The 17138-nt window shown below is 45.1% G+C and overlaps 1 protein-coding gene across 1 annotated transcript in view; it reads right to left on the bottom strand.

Moving 5' to 3' along the window:
• Positions 1–17138, bottom strand: part of HERC1 (HECT and RLD domain containing E3 ubiquitin protein ligase family member 1) — a 91224-nt gene that overhangs the window by 33372 nt on the left and 40714 nt on the right. The window contains exons 26-37 of the mRNA XM_056499769.1: positions 14340–14611; positions 13822–14037; positions 13612–13732; positions 12866–13103; positions 11790–11983; positions 4126–4281; positions 3784–3890; positions 3420–3530; positions 3164–3340; positions 2296–2535; positions 2017–2100; positions 763–1283 (exon numbers count right to left, since the gene is read on the bottom strand). Of these exons, the coding sequence (XP_056355744.1) occupies positions 763–1283; positions 2017–2100; positions 2296–2535; positions 3164–3340; positions 3420–3530; positions 3784–3890; positions 4126–4281; positions 11790–11983; positions 12866–13103; positions 13612–13732; positions 13822–14037; positions 14340–14611 (2437 nt within the window). The remainder of the gene's footprint in view (positions 1–762; positions 1284–2016; positions 2101–2295; positions 2536–3163; positions 3341–3419; positions 3531–3783; positions 3891–4125; positions 4282–11789; positions 11984–12865; positions 13104–13611; positions 13733–13821; positions 14038–14339; positions 14612–17138) is intronic.

Raw genomic sequence — 17138 nt, 5'->3', positions numbered from 1 at the left:
TACATCCAGCAGACAAAAGACTTTTAAATCTTCCTTTTATTATCTCAAAAAGTTCTCTCATCTTATGCAAACTTCTATCTAAAAATGAAAGCAAGTTTTAGACTGGTTTTAATTAAAAAGGTATAAAATTAACCTAACCAAATGCTTCACCAAAAACTTGCTTATGTTCAAGTGTTGCTTCACATCATTCAAATAAAGTTTCTAATTATTTTAAGGGCACTGCTACTTTAAGGCTATGCAGTCACATGGGCATACTTGCAAGAATTTCTATCTGGAACTAAATCAATTGCACTTTGGGATATTTACTCAAAGTGAGGACAAAACAGACATAATGCTGCAACAGCTGGAAAAGTAATGAGACCTCGGCTATTCCAGAACATAATTGTAACAGGCAGGGAAAAAAGTTTTAAAAAATCACTGCTCAATTTCTCCAAAAGACTTCATATATAGGCAGAAGAAACTAAATCTAATCAAATCTTTTCCACACAAAAACACAGCTTCATTTCAGCTTCCTCCCAGGTGCTTTCCCTTTGAAGGCTTGTCTGCAAGATGGGTGGGAAAAGGAGCATCTCCTTCCAGCCTTGAAGCAGCTGGGACAATGAATGAACACCACCTCAAGGCAGCATCGATTTCAATACCACTGAAGTCTACACTTGAAGTGATTGATCAGCATGACTCTAATATAAAGGATAGGTCACTTCTGAGCATTTCCACCACAAACCACCACCACCAGACAGTGAAATGAACAGGAAATGAGCATACCTGATGGTAATCTCTGCCTCATCCCACTGGACCTTGGCAGAGGTACTGCCCTCCTTCACCACTCCCAGCAGGGTGGCATGTCGGCCTGTCTGCTTGTGGACACATCGGCCTCCAACTCTGAGGCCAGCATCCACTCCCCCAATGACTGCCAGGACAGGCCACACCTCCACACAGAGCATCTTCAGCTGCAGCTCCGACAGCTCGGCCAGCCCGTGCCGCGCATGCTTGCTCTTCTCCTCCTCTCTGCTCTCCTTCTCCTCCCTCGCCTCATTCTCTTCTCTGCTTTGAACAGAGCGACTTTTCTTCAGTTTCTGACCTGCCTCCTTAAGACAAGTTTTGATTTTGTTCAGCCTTTCCATCATTTTTTTATTGATGCAGTGTGTCCAGCGGTCAGTGCGATGCAGGATTCGGATGAGCTGGATGGTGGCTTCTGCCAGCACTGCAGCAACAGGGCTGCAGATGGGGTCCCCAGGGAGCAAATCCCTGGGTGTCCCACGCATCTGCATGTCACAGATCTTCACCTGTGTGAAGAGAACAGTTTATCCTCTCAACATACCTCAACAAGCTCTTCCTATTAATACTGGAGTTGCCTACTGAATAGAAATAATTACTAGCACTGTCTTTTTTTCCCCTTCGAATGACTAAGAAATCCACCTTAACACTGAGTAAAACCTCCATCCTTCAGACTCAAGGATGCTGAAATTACGTATTTCATGCTTTCTCACACAAGACTATCTAGAAATCCTAATACTATGATCTCCCTGTTGCTGCCTGGCAACCTGGTCCAAGTCCAGCGTGGTGGCCCTAACCCAGGGTCACTTGGTCCATCAGCTCCAGGACACCAATGCGGTGGACAGCAAAATGGCGTTTATTGAGGGGTTGCAAGGGTCTTTATAGCTTAGGTAGTAGGGGTCATTTCCTCTAGCTCACATCCGGCTGTGAGCCCTGGTCCAGAGCAGAGGATTTCTGAGGGGGAGGGGGTTTTCTATCTACCCGTACATCCCGATTTCTTCCACACACATATCCCTAACTCTCTACACCCTGGTTTCTGGGGAATAGAATTTTTTGTGTAGAACATGAAGCCTTTAAATCTATTCTAAATAGTAAAATACATTTTAAATTTACAATAGATTACAATAGTTAAACCACTGTGTATTAGCAACAGTTTTGGTCAGTAATTAAAATACAGGCTGCTATGATGAATATTGATTTTATACCAGCCTAAACACCTCCACAGAAGAACATCTAAGTTACCTTCTCTCCTGGGTTACTGCTATAGAACATAACACAAGGATATAACTCAGCTGCATCAACATCTTCAAAAGCTAGTTTTGGCTCCTAGGGAAAAAACAAAACAAAACCTCCTCAATCTCAGAAGACCTTAACATGTAAAAATATGAAACATGAAAAAGTTACGTCTGCATTATAAACCTTCTAAGTACTGAAAGTGCCACATGTTTTAACTCTCAAGCTTATCCAAGCCACATTACCATTGCAAAAAAACCCACCAAAAAACTAATTGATGTGAAATACCTCTCCATTTTTACCAAAGGAAATAGTTCTTGCTTCCATATCTAACACACATGTGATGAAATCTCCTTGGGTAAAGCTGGACAGAGTCAGAGTCTGCTCTCCATTGTGGTAGAGGTTGCCACTGTAGGCTCTGTAGAGCCACATGTCTGAGGTAGTGCGATGGTTGAAGTCGTGCACGGGCCAGCGAGACACTCCCACACAAGTGCCCTCATTGCCCCGGTTCTCCTTCACAATGTAGAACTGGCAGCAAAACAAATACACAGGGAAAAATGTCAGGAACACACACTGTAACACAGAGCACTGAAAACCTTCCTTATACATATGTATGTCTACTTTTAACTGGCTTTCACAGAAGCTTTTAATGAGAAGAACAGTAAGTTTATGTGGTAAAACCATTTAAAAATCACTCCAAATGATGTATTAAACACTGTTCTTGTCAGTCTTTTTGCAGGAAAACAACATGCTTTGTGAAATGTTCTTCTACAAAAAAAAAAAACAAACCCCTAAATCTATGTAATTCAGTAGGTAAGTTTTGCAAAACTGCATATGCATGCTGACTATGGACCTTAGGGACAAGTACCATTACCTCTAACAATACACATTCAGAGTCTCCAATCTGCATGTTGAAATAATGAAATCTCACCACTCAAAAGCAGCCACAAACTTTTCCCTTGGGACTGAAAATCACAGAATGATTTAGGTTGGAGAAGATTCTTACGATCATGGAGCCCAACCATAAACATCACACTGCCATTTACTCAAGAATCGTGTCATCAGTGAAGAGCACAGGCAGCTGCTGTGATTAAATCACAGCACATTTCTAGAACAATGTGAGAGAAGGTAACAAATGCACATTTATGAAAGCTACCTTCCACTGGTAACACCCAGAAGTAACTCCAGTGGATGCTAAGCCATATCCTTTGCCTCCACTCCCATGAGCCAGAATCTGTCCGTTTTCCACTATGCAGCACTGAGCTTTCTCAGGATCAAAGGACACTTCCTGGATGGGAAGATTCTCATCTTCATCCTCAGACTCTCCTTGCTTCTACCAGAAACAGGACAAAACGTGTGGTAAATGCAATTCAGCTGCATTCAGTCAAAAGACAAAGCACAAGCACTGTTACCTGGAGCTTCATTTCTTGTTCTTTCTCCTTTATTTGAATTGCATGTTTGGCCTGGGCTATGGGAGTCTCCCACATGCAGTCAGACAGAAGTGAGAACAGCTGTTCAACAACCTGAGGCATTGGGACACAATTCAAGTCACTGTAACTCCAACATGAGGACAACAGCAACATTACATTGTTTTACTTTGCTTTGTGGGTATAAAAATCAAAATATTTAGTGTTCTTAGATTAACAAATAACTACACTGAGCCTTGCTTGATTTGGATTTTGAAAGCTATGAACTTATTTAGAATAGCTATGAAACATTTAGAAGTTTAAGAGACTTTTTGAGGAAATGTGAAAGATTATAACAAAATATGAAGACCTGAGCCATCTGATCATCTTCAACACCAGATTCACAAGCAGGTAACACAGCTTCTAGTACGTGAAGTGCAAGCAGTCTAGTCCTCAGATTGCCAACCAAGGGAACTCCTGAAGATGGAACAACATGTCGATAATCTTAAAACGACTTTTGCTTCAGGCCTGCCCCTGCCCCCAGTGCCCCAGAGTTAACCCCTTAACATTTGTTAACACTTGTTCTGCAGTTGGTTTGAACTATTGACTAGGAACACTCACGATGTAATTCATATTCTAACAGGGCTCAGTGTTTGGAACTGCACTACAGAAATGCAAAGTAACCATGGAGCACGTTTTGACATGACCATACCTGAGCAACACTTCTGAGAAGCAATGTTGAGAAGGACTTCTGTCCACTTTGGAGATGCCATCTTGGACTGAATTGCCTTTGAAGACACAACTCTACGCAGGAAAACAAGGAAGTCTCCCAGGTGCAATTCTGCTGCATGCTGCTTTCGGAGGGCAGCTGGGAAGTTGAAGCAGAAGTTTTCATTTACAGCCTTAATATTACACCTTGACTGGCAGTCCTGGTGTTCTGGGTTGGTGTTGTGTCTGCTCCTCTCCCGCCCCCACACCTCTCTGTCTGCATGGAGCTGCCGCCGGTGCCCTTTCCCCCCGCCGAGGGGAGTGGTGCCCCGGGGCTGGGCTGCTTGGCTTGCTGCTGCTGCCCGGCTGCTGCTGCTGCTTGCTGCGCACTTGCTAGCTACCCCGGCCGCTGCTTCTGCCCCGCTGCTTCTGCCCTACTGCTTCTGCCCCACTGCTGCTGCCCCGGCTCTGCCCCGGCTGCTGCCTTCCCCTCCCCCTTCTCTCCTTCAGCTCCAAGATCTGTACCGGCTCCGGACGGGACCTGAGCATCAGAAACTGCCTCCGGAGCCTGCCCAAGAAGCTTCTCGCCCTTCCCAGCAGCGACCGTCTCTCACTTCGGTGAAAACATTTCTTTTGTCATCTGGGATTGTACTTTCCTGTTGCTGGGAAGTGTTTTTTCTTGTGTTTGTTAATAAACAAGTTTTTTCCACTTTTCCCCCCGAGTAAAATTCTCTCTGAGCCCAGTGGGGGGGATGAATTGTGAGGGGGTTTATTCTGGGGGGCTCCTTTGGAGGCTTTCCCCCAGTTTTGTCCTAAACTTGGACAAATAATTTGGTGGCCCGTACGGGGAACCGAAGAAAGTAGAAAAAACCTGTGTAACTGTATATAATGCTGTTTGGAATGGATTTCAGTATGTGGTTCTGGATACTGGGGTTTTTTGAGGTTTTAATGCCTCTTTGGTCTCTGGGGTTATTTTCCTGCCCGGAAATAGCTCCAGTACTGTCCCTTATTTGTAGTTTTTATACTAGAGGGATAATGACCAAAATATTGATTGGACTGGGCTTGGTTGCAATGGCTTGTAAGAGGTTTATGAAGACGCTAGAATCGGTTCCAGGGATATCTTCTGGATCCTGGTTATGGATATGCATCCAGTTTGTTAGAGGAGAAGCAGGGGAGGAGGCTTTCCAGCCTTTGCTTCCTTTTGTCTCCTCTGAATTTTTTACATCGTTATTAGGTTATGTGCAGTTCTCCTTTAGTATTAAAGAGATCATCTTTCTGATGTTTAATGTTGTAAGCTTCCTCTACACGGTTTACAGTTTATATAAAATCAGGGCTGAGATTTCTAGAGGTGCTGGTGCGACTCCTGATTTAGCAGCAGGACAAAGTGTGAGGAGTCCTGAGTGGTGTGGAAAATGGCAGGACTGGGCCAGATGTTAAAGGAATTTTCTGATCCTATGGTTTGGGACTTTTCACATGAGCAAATTCAGAACCCGGCTGAGGTGGTAAAATATTTGAAAGAGAAATGCCACAATAACTCCAGGGAAAAAAAGATCACTGCAGTGAGCTGGGCTCTGGCGTATGCTTATCGTACCCTGTTAGATAGTGGAGAACAACAAACAAAGGAAAGGGAACAGGGAGATAACATAGCTACTATGCCAGCTACTCAGGCTGTAGTTAACACCCCAGGTTCGAGGACAGGGACGAAATTAGAAAGCAAGCTTCAACCAATGGCTGTGGCTACCAGTACAAGGAGTGGGAAGTGCACCAAGAAGACCGATCGGCCAGTGGAGGATGATGATGAGGATGCAGGAGAAGGACCTTCAACACCTCCTGATGTAAAATCAAGAGTTAAAACAACTGGTGTGAGATCAGAAACTAATAATGAGTCCCTGTCCCTAAAAGATCTTTGTGGTTTAAGAAAGGATTATACAAGACAGCCTGATGAATCCATAATTAGTTGGCTGGTCCGGCTTTGGGATGCGGCAGGCGAGGCTACCATCTTAGATGGCACTGAAGTGAGAAACCTGGGATCCCTGTCTCATGATCCGGTCATCGATCAAGGTATGATGAGGGAGGCTAACCCTCAAAGCCTCTGGGCACGTGTTTTAGACAGCGTAGCACAAAGATATCTGTGTGCCGATGACCTGTATATGCAGCAGACCAAGTGGAAAACCATAGAGCAAGGGATCCAACGTCTGAGGGAGATGGCAGTAGCAGAGATTATTTTTTCAGATGATATAACAACTAGGAACCCAGACCTGGTACCATGCACATCTGTAATGTGGAGAAAGCTGGTGCGACTCGGGCCATCTGAATATGCGTCTGCTTTGGCAATAATGAAGCGGGAAGAGATCTATGAAACGGTGCTGGACATGGCGAAGAAGCTCTGGGCATACGCGGATGCTGTGCATGGCCCAACCCATGCCAGAATCGCCACCGTGGAAACACGCTTGCAGAACTTAGAGGACAAGATAGAGGAAAATCGTAAGAGGCTCAGGGAGGAAATTAAGGAGGACCTCCTCCAAATTTCAGCTGTGCAAATTAGACGTCCTGGCACCCAACGTAGACGTTCTCCCGATGGGGAGAGGAGGTACACTCCCCGGGCCGAGCTATGGTTTTTCTTGCAGGATTCTGGAGAGAACATGAGGAGGTGGGATGGAAAGCCTACGGCTGCTCTGGCACGACGGGTGAGGGATTTGAAGGAAGGCAAGATTGAAAGAGGAAGTTCCATCTGAAGGAGAGCCGCTCCTGTTGCCCATACCCAAAGTGCCAAATATGATGGTGATAATGACATGTCTGACCCTCTCGAAGGAACTTCTAAGATGCATGCCCCAGGGAAGAAAGATAAACAGGCTTAGAGGGGCCCTGCCTCTAGCCAGGGTGAGGCGAGGGAAAATCGTGTCTTTTGGACTGTGTGGATTCGGTGGCCTGGCACATCGAAACCACAGAAGTACCAAGCTTTAGTTGACACAGGTGCCCAATGTACGATAATTCCATCAAGATATGTGGGGGAAGAATCCGTTTCCATCGCTGGTGTAACAGGTGGCTCGCAGGGCTTCACCCTGGTGGAAGCTGAAGTGAGTTTAACTGGAAGGGAATGGAAGAAACATCTTGTGGTGACTGGTCCAGAGGCCCCATGCATTTTGGGCATAGATTACCTTCGGAGCGGGTATTTTAAGGACCCAAAAGGCCTTAAGTGGGCATTCGGGATAGCGGCTGTAATGGCAGAACACATCCGGCAATTGAACACCCTGCCTGGACTAGCTGAGAATCCCATTACAGTAGGACTTCTGAAAGGAGAAGAGCAACGAGTACCAATTGCCACTTCAATAGTACATCGCCGGCAATATAGGACGACTCGAGATGCTGTGATCCCCATTCACAAGATGATCCGTGAGCTGGAGAGCCAACGGGTGGTGAGCAAAACCCACTCACCCTTCAACAGCCCCATCTGGCCTGTGCGAAAATCTAATGGAGAATGGAGACTAACTGTGGACTATCGTGCCTTGAATGAAGTGACTCCACCGCTGAGCGCTGCCGTGCCGGACATGCTGGAGCTGCAGTACGAGCTGGAGTCCAAGGCAGCAAGGTGGTATGCCACCATTGACATCGCCAATGCGTTTTTCTCCATTCCTCTGGCCGCAGAGTGCAGACCTCAGTTTGCTTTCACCTGGAGGGGCGTGCAGTACACCTGGAACCGACTGCCCCAGGGGTGGAAACGCAGTCCCACCATCTGTCATGGACTGATCCAGGCTGCACTGGAAAAGGGTGAGGCTCCGGAACATCTACAATATATTGATGACATCATCGTATGGGGGAACACAGCAGCAGAAGTGTTTGAGAAAGGAGAGAAAATTATCCAAATCCTCCTGGAAGCCGGCTTCGCCATCAAGAAGAGTAAGGTTAAGGGACCTGCACGTGAGATCCAGTTCCTGGGAGTGAAGTGGCAAGATGGACGGCGTCAGATTCCTACTGATGTCATTAAGAAAATTACAGCTATGTCCCCACCTACTAACAAGAAGGAGACACAAGCTTTCCTAGGTGCCATAGGCTTTTGGAGAATGCACATCCCCGAGTACAGCCAAATTGTGAGCCCTCTCTACCAGGTCACTCGCAAGAAGAACGATTTCCACTGGGGCCCTGAACAACAGCAAGCTTTCGCCCAGATTAAACAGGAGATTGCCCATGTGGTAGCTCTTGGCCCAGTCAGGACAGGACCAGATGTAAAGAATGTACTGTACTCTGCAGCTGGGAACCATGGTCTGTCCTGGAGCCTGTGGCAGAAGGTGCCTGGTGAAACCCGAGGCCGACCCCTGGGATTTTGGAGCAGAAGTTACAGAGGGTCTGAGGGCAATTACACCCCAACGGAGAAGGAAATTTTGGCCACCTATGAGGGAGTCCAAGCCGCTTCAGAAGTCATTGGTATGGAAGCACAGCTTCTCCTGGCACCCCGACTGCCAGTGCTGGGGTGGATGTTCAGCGGAAAGGCTCCCTCAACCCACCATGCCACCAGTGCCACGTGGAGCAAGTGGATAGCCCTCATCACTCAGCGTGCCAGAATCGGGAAACTAAATTGTCCTGGGACTCTAGAAATAATTATAAACTGGCCCAAAGGTGAAAGTTTCAGTGTCGCGGATGAAGAACAAGAACCAGTGACACGGGCTGAAGAAGCTCCACCATACAACGAGCTACCGGCAGAGGAAACACGCTATGCTCTATTCACTGATGGCTCCTGTCGCGTCGTGGGGATGAACCGGAGATGGAAAGCAGCTGTATGGAGCCCCACACGACGGGTTGCAGAGGCCACTGAAGGAGAGGGTGGATCTAGTCAATTTGCTGAACTCAAAGCCGTCCAACTGGCCCTTAACATCGCAGAGAGAGAGAAATGGCCGAAACTCTATTTATACACCGATTCCTGGGTTGTAGCCAATGCTCTGTGGGGATGGTTGAAGAAATGGAAAGAGGTGAACTGGCAGCGCAGAGGAAAACCAATTTGGGCTGCTGAAGAGTGGAAAGACATCGCTACTCGATTAGAGAAACCACCTGTGAAAGTTCGCCATGTAGACGCCCATATCCCCAGAAAGAGAGCCAATGAGGAGCAGCAACATAATCAGCAAGTAGATCAAGCTGCAAGGATAGGGGTGTCGAAGATAGACTTAGATTGGGAACACAAGGGAGAACTGTTCCTAGCTTGATGGGCCCATGATGCCTCGGGTCATCAGGGCAGAGATGCCACCTATAAGTGGGCACGAGACCGAGGGGTGGATCTAACCATGGACAGTATTACCCAGGTTATCCATGACTGTGACACGTGCGCTGCCATCAAGCAGGCCAAGCGGGTGAAGCCCCTCTGGTATGGGGGGCGGTGGTCTAAGTATAAGTATGGGGAGGCCTGGCAGATTGATTACATCACACTGCCTCAGACCTGCCAGGGCAAGCGCTATGTCCTGACCATGGTGGAAGCCACAACTGGATGGTTAGAGACGTACCCAGTGTCTCATGCTACAGCCCGCAACACCATCCTGGGCCTGGAAAAGCAGGTCCTGTGGAGGCATGGCACCCCTGAGAGAATCGAGTCAGACAATGGGACTCATTTTAAGAACAATCTCATTAACACCTGGGCTAGAGAACACGGTATTGAATGGGTGTACCACATCCCTTACCATGCACCAGCTGCAGGTAAAGTGGAAAGGTACAATGGATTACTGAAAACCACCTTGAAGGCATTGGGTGGGGGGTCTTTTAAGAACTGGGAACAACATCTAGCAAAGGCTACTTGGTTAGTTAACACCAGAGATTCCATCAACCGAGCAGGTCCTGCCCAGTCTGACTCCCTTAATACAGTGGATGGAGATAAAGTCCCAGTGGCCCATGTTAGAGGTCTGTTAGGAAAGGCAGTATGGGTTAATCCTGCCTCGAGTACAGGCAAACCCATTCGTGGGATTGTCTTTGCTCAAGGACCAGGATGCACGTGGTGGATAATGCAGGAAGATGGAACAACACGGTGTGTACCACAGGGAGAACTGATTGTAGGATGAGACAGAAAGACATATGTAAGTGTTGAAGGTCTGAGTAAGTGAAATGAGAGGAAATGTGTAAGTGATGAAGGTTTGAGCAAGTCGGAAGAAAGCTTTTACGTTGTAGTTAGTGAGTGTATATCCCAATCGTGTGTAACGTTCACGATGTGGGATAAGGGGTGGAATGTTCTGGGTTGGTGTTGTGTCTGCTCCTCTCCCGCCCCCACACCTCTCTGTCTGCATGGAGCTGCCGCCGGTGCCCTTTCCCCCCGCCGAGGGGAGTGGTGCCCCGGGGCTGGGCTGCTTGGCTTGCTGCTGCTGCCCGGCTGCTGCTTGCTGCTTGCTGCGCGCTTGCTAGCTACCCCGGCCGCTGCTTCTGCCCCGCTGCTTCTGCCCTACTGCTTCTGCCCCACTGCTGCTGCCCCGGCTCTGCCCCGGCTGCTGCCTTCCCCTCCCCCTTCTCTCCTTCAGCTCCAAGATTTGTACCGGCTCCGGACGGGACCTGGACATCAGAGACTGCCTCTGGAGCCTGCCCAAGAAGCTTCTCGCCCTTCCCAGCAGCGACCGTCTCTCACTTCGGTGAAAACATTTCTTTTGTCATCTGGGATTGTACTTTCCTGTTGCTGGGAAGTGTTTTTTCTTGTGTTTGTTAATAAACAAGTTTTTTCCACTTTTCCCCCCGAGTAAAATTCTCTCTGAGCCCAGTGGGGGGGTGAATTGTGAGGGGGTTTATTCTGGGGGGCTCCTTTGGAGGCTTTCCCCCAGTTTTGTCCTAAACTTGGACACCTGGTTACTGGGCACAACCTGCTCTGCAGGTAAAAGTGCAATGATCAGTTATTACGTGGTGGCAGGCTGGCAGGTGCCCACCAAGCTGTGCTCTCACTCCTGCTCCTCAGCAAGACACTGAGAGAAAATGACATTAAACTTTTGTGGGTCAGGGTAAGGGAGGGAGACCTCTGTGGGAAGACCTCATATTCTAATTCCTGACTAATTATCTTACTAATTCGTCAGACACTGAATTGTTTATAAGTGAAGACAGTTAAAAGCATGAACAAAAACATATGTACATTTAAGACCAAGCTACAATTAAAAATTCTTCACATACAATTTCCACCAAAATTCAAAATGCTCATCAAGGCACTGCAAGCTATGTGAGGATACCAGTATTTCATAAAATCTTTTTTTGCAGATTTTTCCATATGACACAGTAGTGTCACCTTCCTGCCATCCACTTGCACTGCAAAACTGCATAACACAAAGCAAACACAGTAATTTTCAGAAAACATCTGTATTTATCTGTAGTTTGAAATTTCCATAATTCCTACGACCACATTTATGAAAAACACAACAACCACCAACTCATTTTTCAAGAAAAACCGTATTCTCTTCCTAATTCCAAACCCAGTGAAGTAATTCCTATTCTCAGCCTGTTCCTATCCTGGCATCTTTGTGGATCAATTTTATATAAATCTGAACTGAGCACAAAATCATTTGATAACCTTAATCTAATTTACAAAATTAAAAATGACCCAATAAAAAACAATATACCAAAAATACAATAGAATGGATAAAGACCTCAGCATTCAGTGGTTTCTTCTATTACATCTCCTGGCATTTTAGAATTGTAACAGAAATTATGTAAGATGATTACCTCTGAAGTCTCTCTTCTCATTATCCCCATTTGAATCTGCCTTTTTTGATTCCACTTCACCTTCCTCCCCTTCCTCTTCTCCAAAGGAGGCCATCAGCATCACACCAGCTTGGGACAGTAAGTTCTTCAGCTGGCTGCATAATAAATCCAGCAAGGACTGCACCACCTTTGGGCTCAGTTTATCTGCATAGGTTCTGTACAAACACACAAAGAAAGAGTACTTGAGAGCTGGTCCAAGGAACAATAATTGCAGCAGGTTACTTTTCCCCATTCCCCACTACAGGCTTAGATTCTCTTCATTATTTTAAGTCTGTTTTTAAAACAAATTAAAACAGCCTAATCTTAGGAGTCAAAGGATACATTTTCAGTATCTTCTAGGGAAAAAAGGAACAACTCTGTTAATCCTAATTCCACTGCAATTTCTAAAGATGGGGTGCTGTTTCTATGGGGGATTTTTTTGGTGTAGGATTATTGGGCTTTTTTTACATAACAGATTTGGCAGGTAAATGCAACGTGTTATACAAAGACTGGAAGGAAGATGCATGTACTGAATATCAAACCATACTCACGCTTTAACTAGAAAATATTTTCTCCACTGGTGTGCTCTCTACTGAGTAAAACTAAATACTTAAGCATTGCTAGGACTTTGCATGCTGTCCCATGGTCTAGCAGAGACCACTATAGCTCAGAAAATTATTTCATATTCTGGGAAGAACAATGTCCTGCTGAGGAACTGCCACATTATCAGCATTGTTTTTACACAGCAACACAAAGTCTTATCACATCAACTGAACGCACCTTCACACAAAGCTGAAGTAGCAAAGTGGGGATTACCAGAATACAATGTTTACAGACCACAAAGTTGTGACTATTCAACTTCAAACACTCACAGCTGAAAAATATCTGTTAGCCTTACATTCATCATTCTTTTGAATAAGGTGACTGCTCTTTGCCCTGCCCACTTCACTTCTGCATTTCTGAGCAACACTTACTGTCCTAATGAGAGCTCCCAAAGCATTTTTCAAGGGTGCTGACAAGCTCAGTGATGAAGTTTCCCAAAAGCAAGGGACACTCACCCTGTGGTGATAGCCAGGATCTGCAGTAGCCTTGTGCTGGCTACTTTCAAAGCTGTGCTGAGCTGAGAAATGCCAGTTTTGGGCAGCAGCTGCAGGGGCTGTCCCAGCATGGTGTCTGTGCCACACAGCTGGGACAGCACATTCAGCAGCCCCGTGGAAATGGCCAAGGAGACATCCACAGGCTGGTAGTGCACACTGAGAGCAAAGACTGTCACCAACAGGAGACGCTGCTGTGCCTCTAAGGTTAAAATAAAGTTGTTTTTCATTAGCAAGATGTTCAGAGTAAGAATACTAAGACAAAAGATCAGCAGTTTATTTTTAAATATAACTGAATTAATTAAATAATCAAAGAAAAAGTGAGTCTTGTCAGACACTTCGAGTAAGTCTATCTGATGAACCATTTCGTTCTTCTTCAACTCAATGTAACTCTGTGTCAAAATTGTCCAAGAAAGAGTAGCAGGCAGATCTAGTTTGTGATATAAATGTTCTGAGGTTAAATCTCAAACCAGAATCTTCTCTCTAAGGTAAGGATAACTGGGTGAAATACTTCATTTTGTACTTGTTTCACATTGTTTCTTGAAGTGAAACACCAAAATGACGCAAGGTAAGAATGAAGTCAGATAGGTAATTCAGTGAATTCTAATATCTAACATGGTCACTAATATCAAAGTCTGCCTTGGAAAACATGCAAGTGGTTCTACTGTACATTAGAGAACATCTGGTTTGCAAATCTGCTTTTCACTTACCTATGTGATGCTTATTAGATTGCAGAGCTCTTTCTAACGTAGCAGATAATTGCTGGTAAATTTTGTGCACAGCCACCTGGATTTCAATTTGAATACTCCTCTTGGCTGCTCTGATACCATCCTGGGCCAAATAAACAAAGAAATATGTTAGAAATTGAGCCATTTTTATGACTGGCTTATTGAAAGAGCAGAAAGTGCTGCAGTACACACCTGGTAGTGATGCAATCTCACACTCTCTCCTTTGGCCCCTGCATGTCCTACAGTGCCCAGGCCAAAGCAGCCTGCAAGAAACTGCAGTCTAACAGAAGTGAGCAGGGAAGAAGACTGAAATCCTGGCACTTGGCGGCTCCCCATTAATGGCACACAGCCTTTCTCCTCCATTCCTGACAGAAGCACCAGAATCTGATGAAGTGCTTCCAGACGGAGCTAAAAATAAAGGCAGGTGAAAGACAATATTGAGTAAGTAGCCAGTACTCCTAGAAAAGAAAATTGGATCAGCAAGGATGAAAGAGGTCACTGTTTTCTCCTTCACGTATTTTTTTAAAAAAGGGAACACTTCCGGTTTTGTTTTAGAGTTTGTTCATATAACGTTCCCAGCTCCAGTTAAGATATTTAACAGAAAAGAAGGAAAAATTACTTAAATAGAACCAATTTGGACACTCTTTCAAAACAAATTCCTATAGTAAGCATAATGTATGAAGACTAAGAACTGTTCAACTGAAATTTACCTCAGCCCTCAGCTGCTGCTGCTCCATTGCAATTATTGATGCTTGTGGACTGGTGGACATACTTTCCTCCGGTTCCTTAAATCCTGGGGAGTTTCCCACATCTCCACTTACAAAACTGACAGCGTTTTCTATCAGAGTATGAACTCCAAAGGATCTTGAGAGATCAAAATCGGACTCAACAAACGAGTAGGAGGATGTGTACAGCCAATCTCTGCTGTGCTTCAGGCGAACCCAGGAGTCACTCAGAGATTCCATCTGACTGTGCATTGCTCCTAAAGATACACACAGGGAAGTCTCATCAGCTCCAGTTCAGGTTAACACATTTTGGGAGTAGGTAAAGGCTGAGCTGCTGCTACTGACACACGTGGAAAATGAATATTCATGTTATTTATACCATGCATTAAGCAGCTTAGAGCGAAACATTTGACTTAAATTTACAGCAACTTCCTTAAAGAACAGGCTGAACTTCATTTAAATGTTAAGCACTATTGCAACAAGCTGCCACGTGAAAAAACAAAAGGAAGCCACTCAAACTGCCCAACTTAAAGATAGAACACTGAATAAAAATGCTTTGCAGCTAAATGACAAAACAGTAAAGAAAAGATTTTCTACCAGCACAGCTTAGGCACTTGGATATTTACTTTGAGGTTTAAACATAAAGCAATAGTGGTTGTGCTTTTAATCAAGCCACTGTGTTGGGGGTTGAGTGTTTTTCTATTACTGTGCCAATTTAAAGAATTTTTCCCATTATCATGCCAATGGAGCTGGCCGGGTCACACCCAGGACCTTTGACGACTCTAGACAAAGGGGTAGGTGGGAGCTGGGCTTCAGGAGGGGACTCGTGTTTCCAGGGAGCTCGGAGGAGGACCCCCGTCTGCAGCCACACGGCCAAAGGCAGGAGAGCCAGACCCTCTGCGATCACCTGCCCCCGCTACAGCCTCCTGCCTCTGCGGACACAGCGAATCACCCGGACACCAACGGTGAGCGAGGAGCTGCCCGCTCCAGCCGCTCCCACCCGAGACCGGCGCGGCCGCAGCCGCCCCCTCCCGCCTCCGCTCCTGCCGAGAGAGAGTGTGCCTGCAGCTAAAGAAAGGACTGGAACAGAGTTATCTGTTCTGTCTTGCTGGTAATTTTAACAACTGCTGTTGTTTCTGCTTGTACGGTTAGATATATTAGTAAAAGAGCTGTTATTCCTATCCCCTTATCTCTGCCTCAGAGTCCTTGATTCAAACATTTAAAATACTTGGAGGGAGTGGAATTAAAGTCTCTGTTTCAAAGGAAAACTTCTGCCTTCATCGGCAGACACCTGTCCTTCAAACCAGTGTAATATTTAATATAATGTAATTTGTGTAAAGTTGTAAATTAATGTAGAATAAGCAATGTCTGTATGAGTGAAGTAATAAAAAACTTAAAAACCGAAGCTGCAAAGGGAGGAACAGGGATTGCTTATTCGCAACACTAACTTCCAACAAAAGCTGAAGAGCTAGGCTTAGCAGGACAATATACGTAGCCTCGGTGGAGATGGCTCTATCCAGGGAACACCCAAAAGATAAGAGCCCGATAAGCACCCACAATTAAGGTAATCAGAGCCATCAAGAAAAATACATCTGAATGCCCATTTCCAGTAAACCAAAATCTGCAAGTTACATTCCATCTTCCTGTAAACCTGAACTTGCCTTCATCAAAATTCATCATCTCCCAGGATATGGTTTTGTCCAGCTCAACGTGGTGAAAGAAAACTACATGAATATGCTGAACGACAAGAGAAGACAAAGACCTCAGCTCGGGGCAAGGATAACTGTATAAAAACTGGACTAATTAAAGTGGGTTTGTGAACATTTGGGGATTCGAAGCGATAGAGTTCGAATCATTGTGCCAACCCCGGGCTCGGCATTGTCCTTTTTGATTGTAGCTATCGAGGACCATGTTTTGGTCGTAAAATAAATATCGCTTATTTTTATCATATTTAATTCGGCTCGATCTTGTTTTTATCTGTAACACCAGGACACACTGTATTTCATAATTTTGAAAAAGCACGATTATTTTGAATAAGCCCAGTTATTTTGAATGAAATATTTACAGAATTCATAACTGCAGAGGAGAAGAGAAAATTTTTTGGACTAACAGAGAACATTTACTTTGACTCAAGATAGATACATGTGCATTAAACACTACCTAGAGTAAACGTACATTTCTGTCATCTGGCAGTTTCACAAGGCTATTTTCAAGAATTTCCTATCATCAGCATGTCATTACCTGAAACTTTACTGCCACTAATAAATGGACTTCTTCAAATGAGAATCAATCATCAGCCTGCAGCACTGGAATTTATCACCATAGGTTTGATCTCATTTCCAAGTGAGTTTTGCTAGAGCTCCCTCCCCAGCACAAACGTGCCATGCCACTCAAGTCATAACTTCCTTAGCAGTTAATTCATAGGCATCAGTCAGTATTTGCCTCCTTTTGTAAGTGCTGTTTGCCCACTAGGTGCCATACAAAGGATTATTAGAGGGCACATCCTGCTCAGAGGAACTTCCTGTCTCTACAGACAGACGGTGTCTAGGGACCTCTGTGCAAACCTAAACTTTGTTTAAACTCGCTTTGAAATTTTAATTTGGATTATTTACAAAATGTACAAAAATGTCTAAATATTTATCTACCTTGTATACAGTAAGTTATAATTGGAGAATCACAACCTGCTCACAAATGCATATTACTTCAGTTTTAAACATCTTTCTGCAGGGTATCAGCTTCAAACATTATTAAACGTGCATTTTCAGGGAAAGTCACACAAATTCA

This window comes from Oenanthe melanoleuca, chromosome 10 (assembly GCF_029582105.1).
Source record: "Oenanthe melanoleuca isolate GR-GAL-2019-014 chromosome 10, OMel1.0, whole genome shotgun sequence".
In the NCBI taxonomy this organism is placed as follows: domain Eukaryota; kingdom Metazoa; phylum Chordata; class Aves; order Passeriformes; family Muscicapidae; genus Oenanthe; species Oenanthe melanoleuca.
The sequence above is the reverse complement of the archived record's forward strand: the minus strand, read 5'-3'. Positions and strand labels throughout refer to the sequence as shown.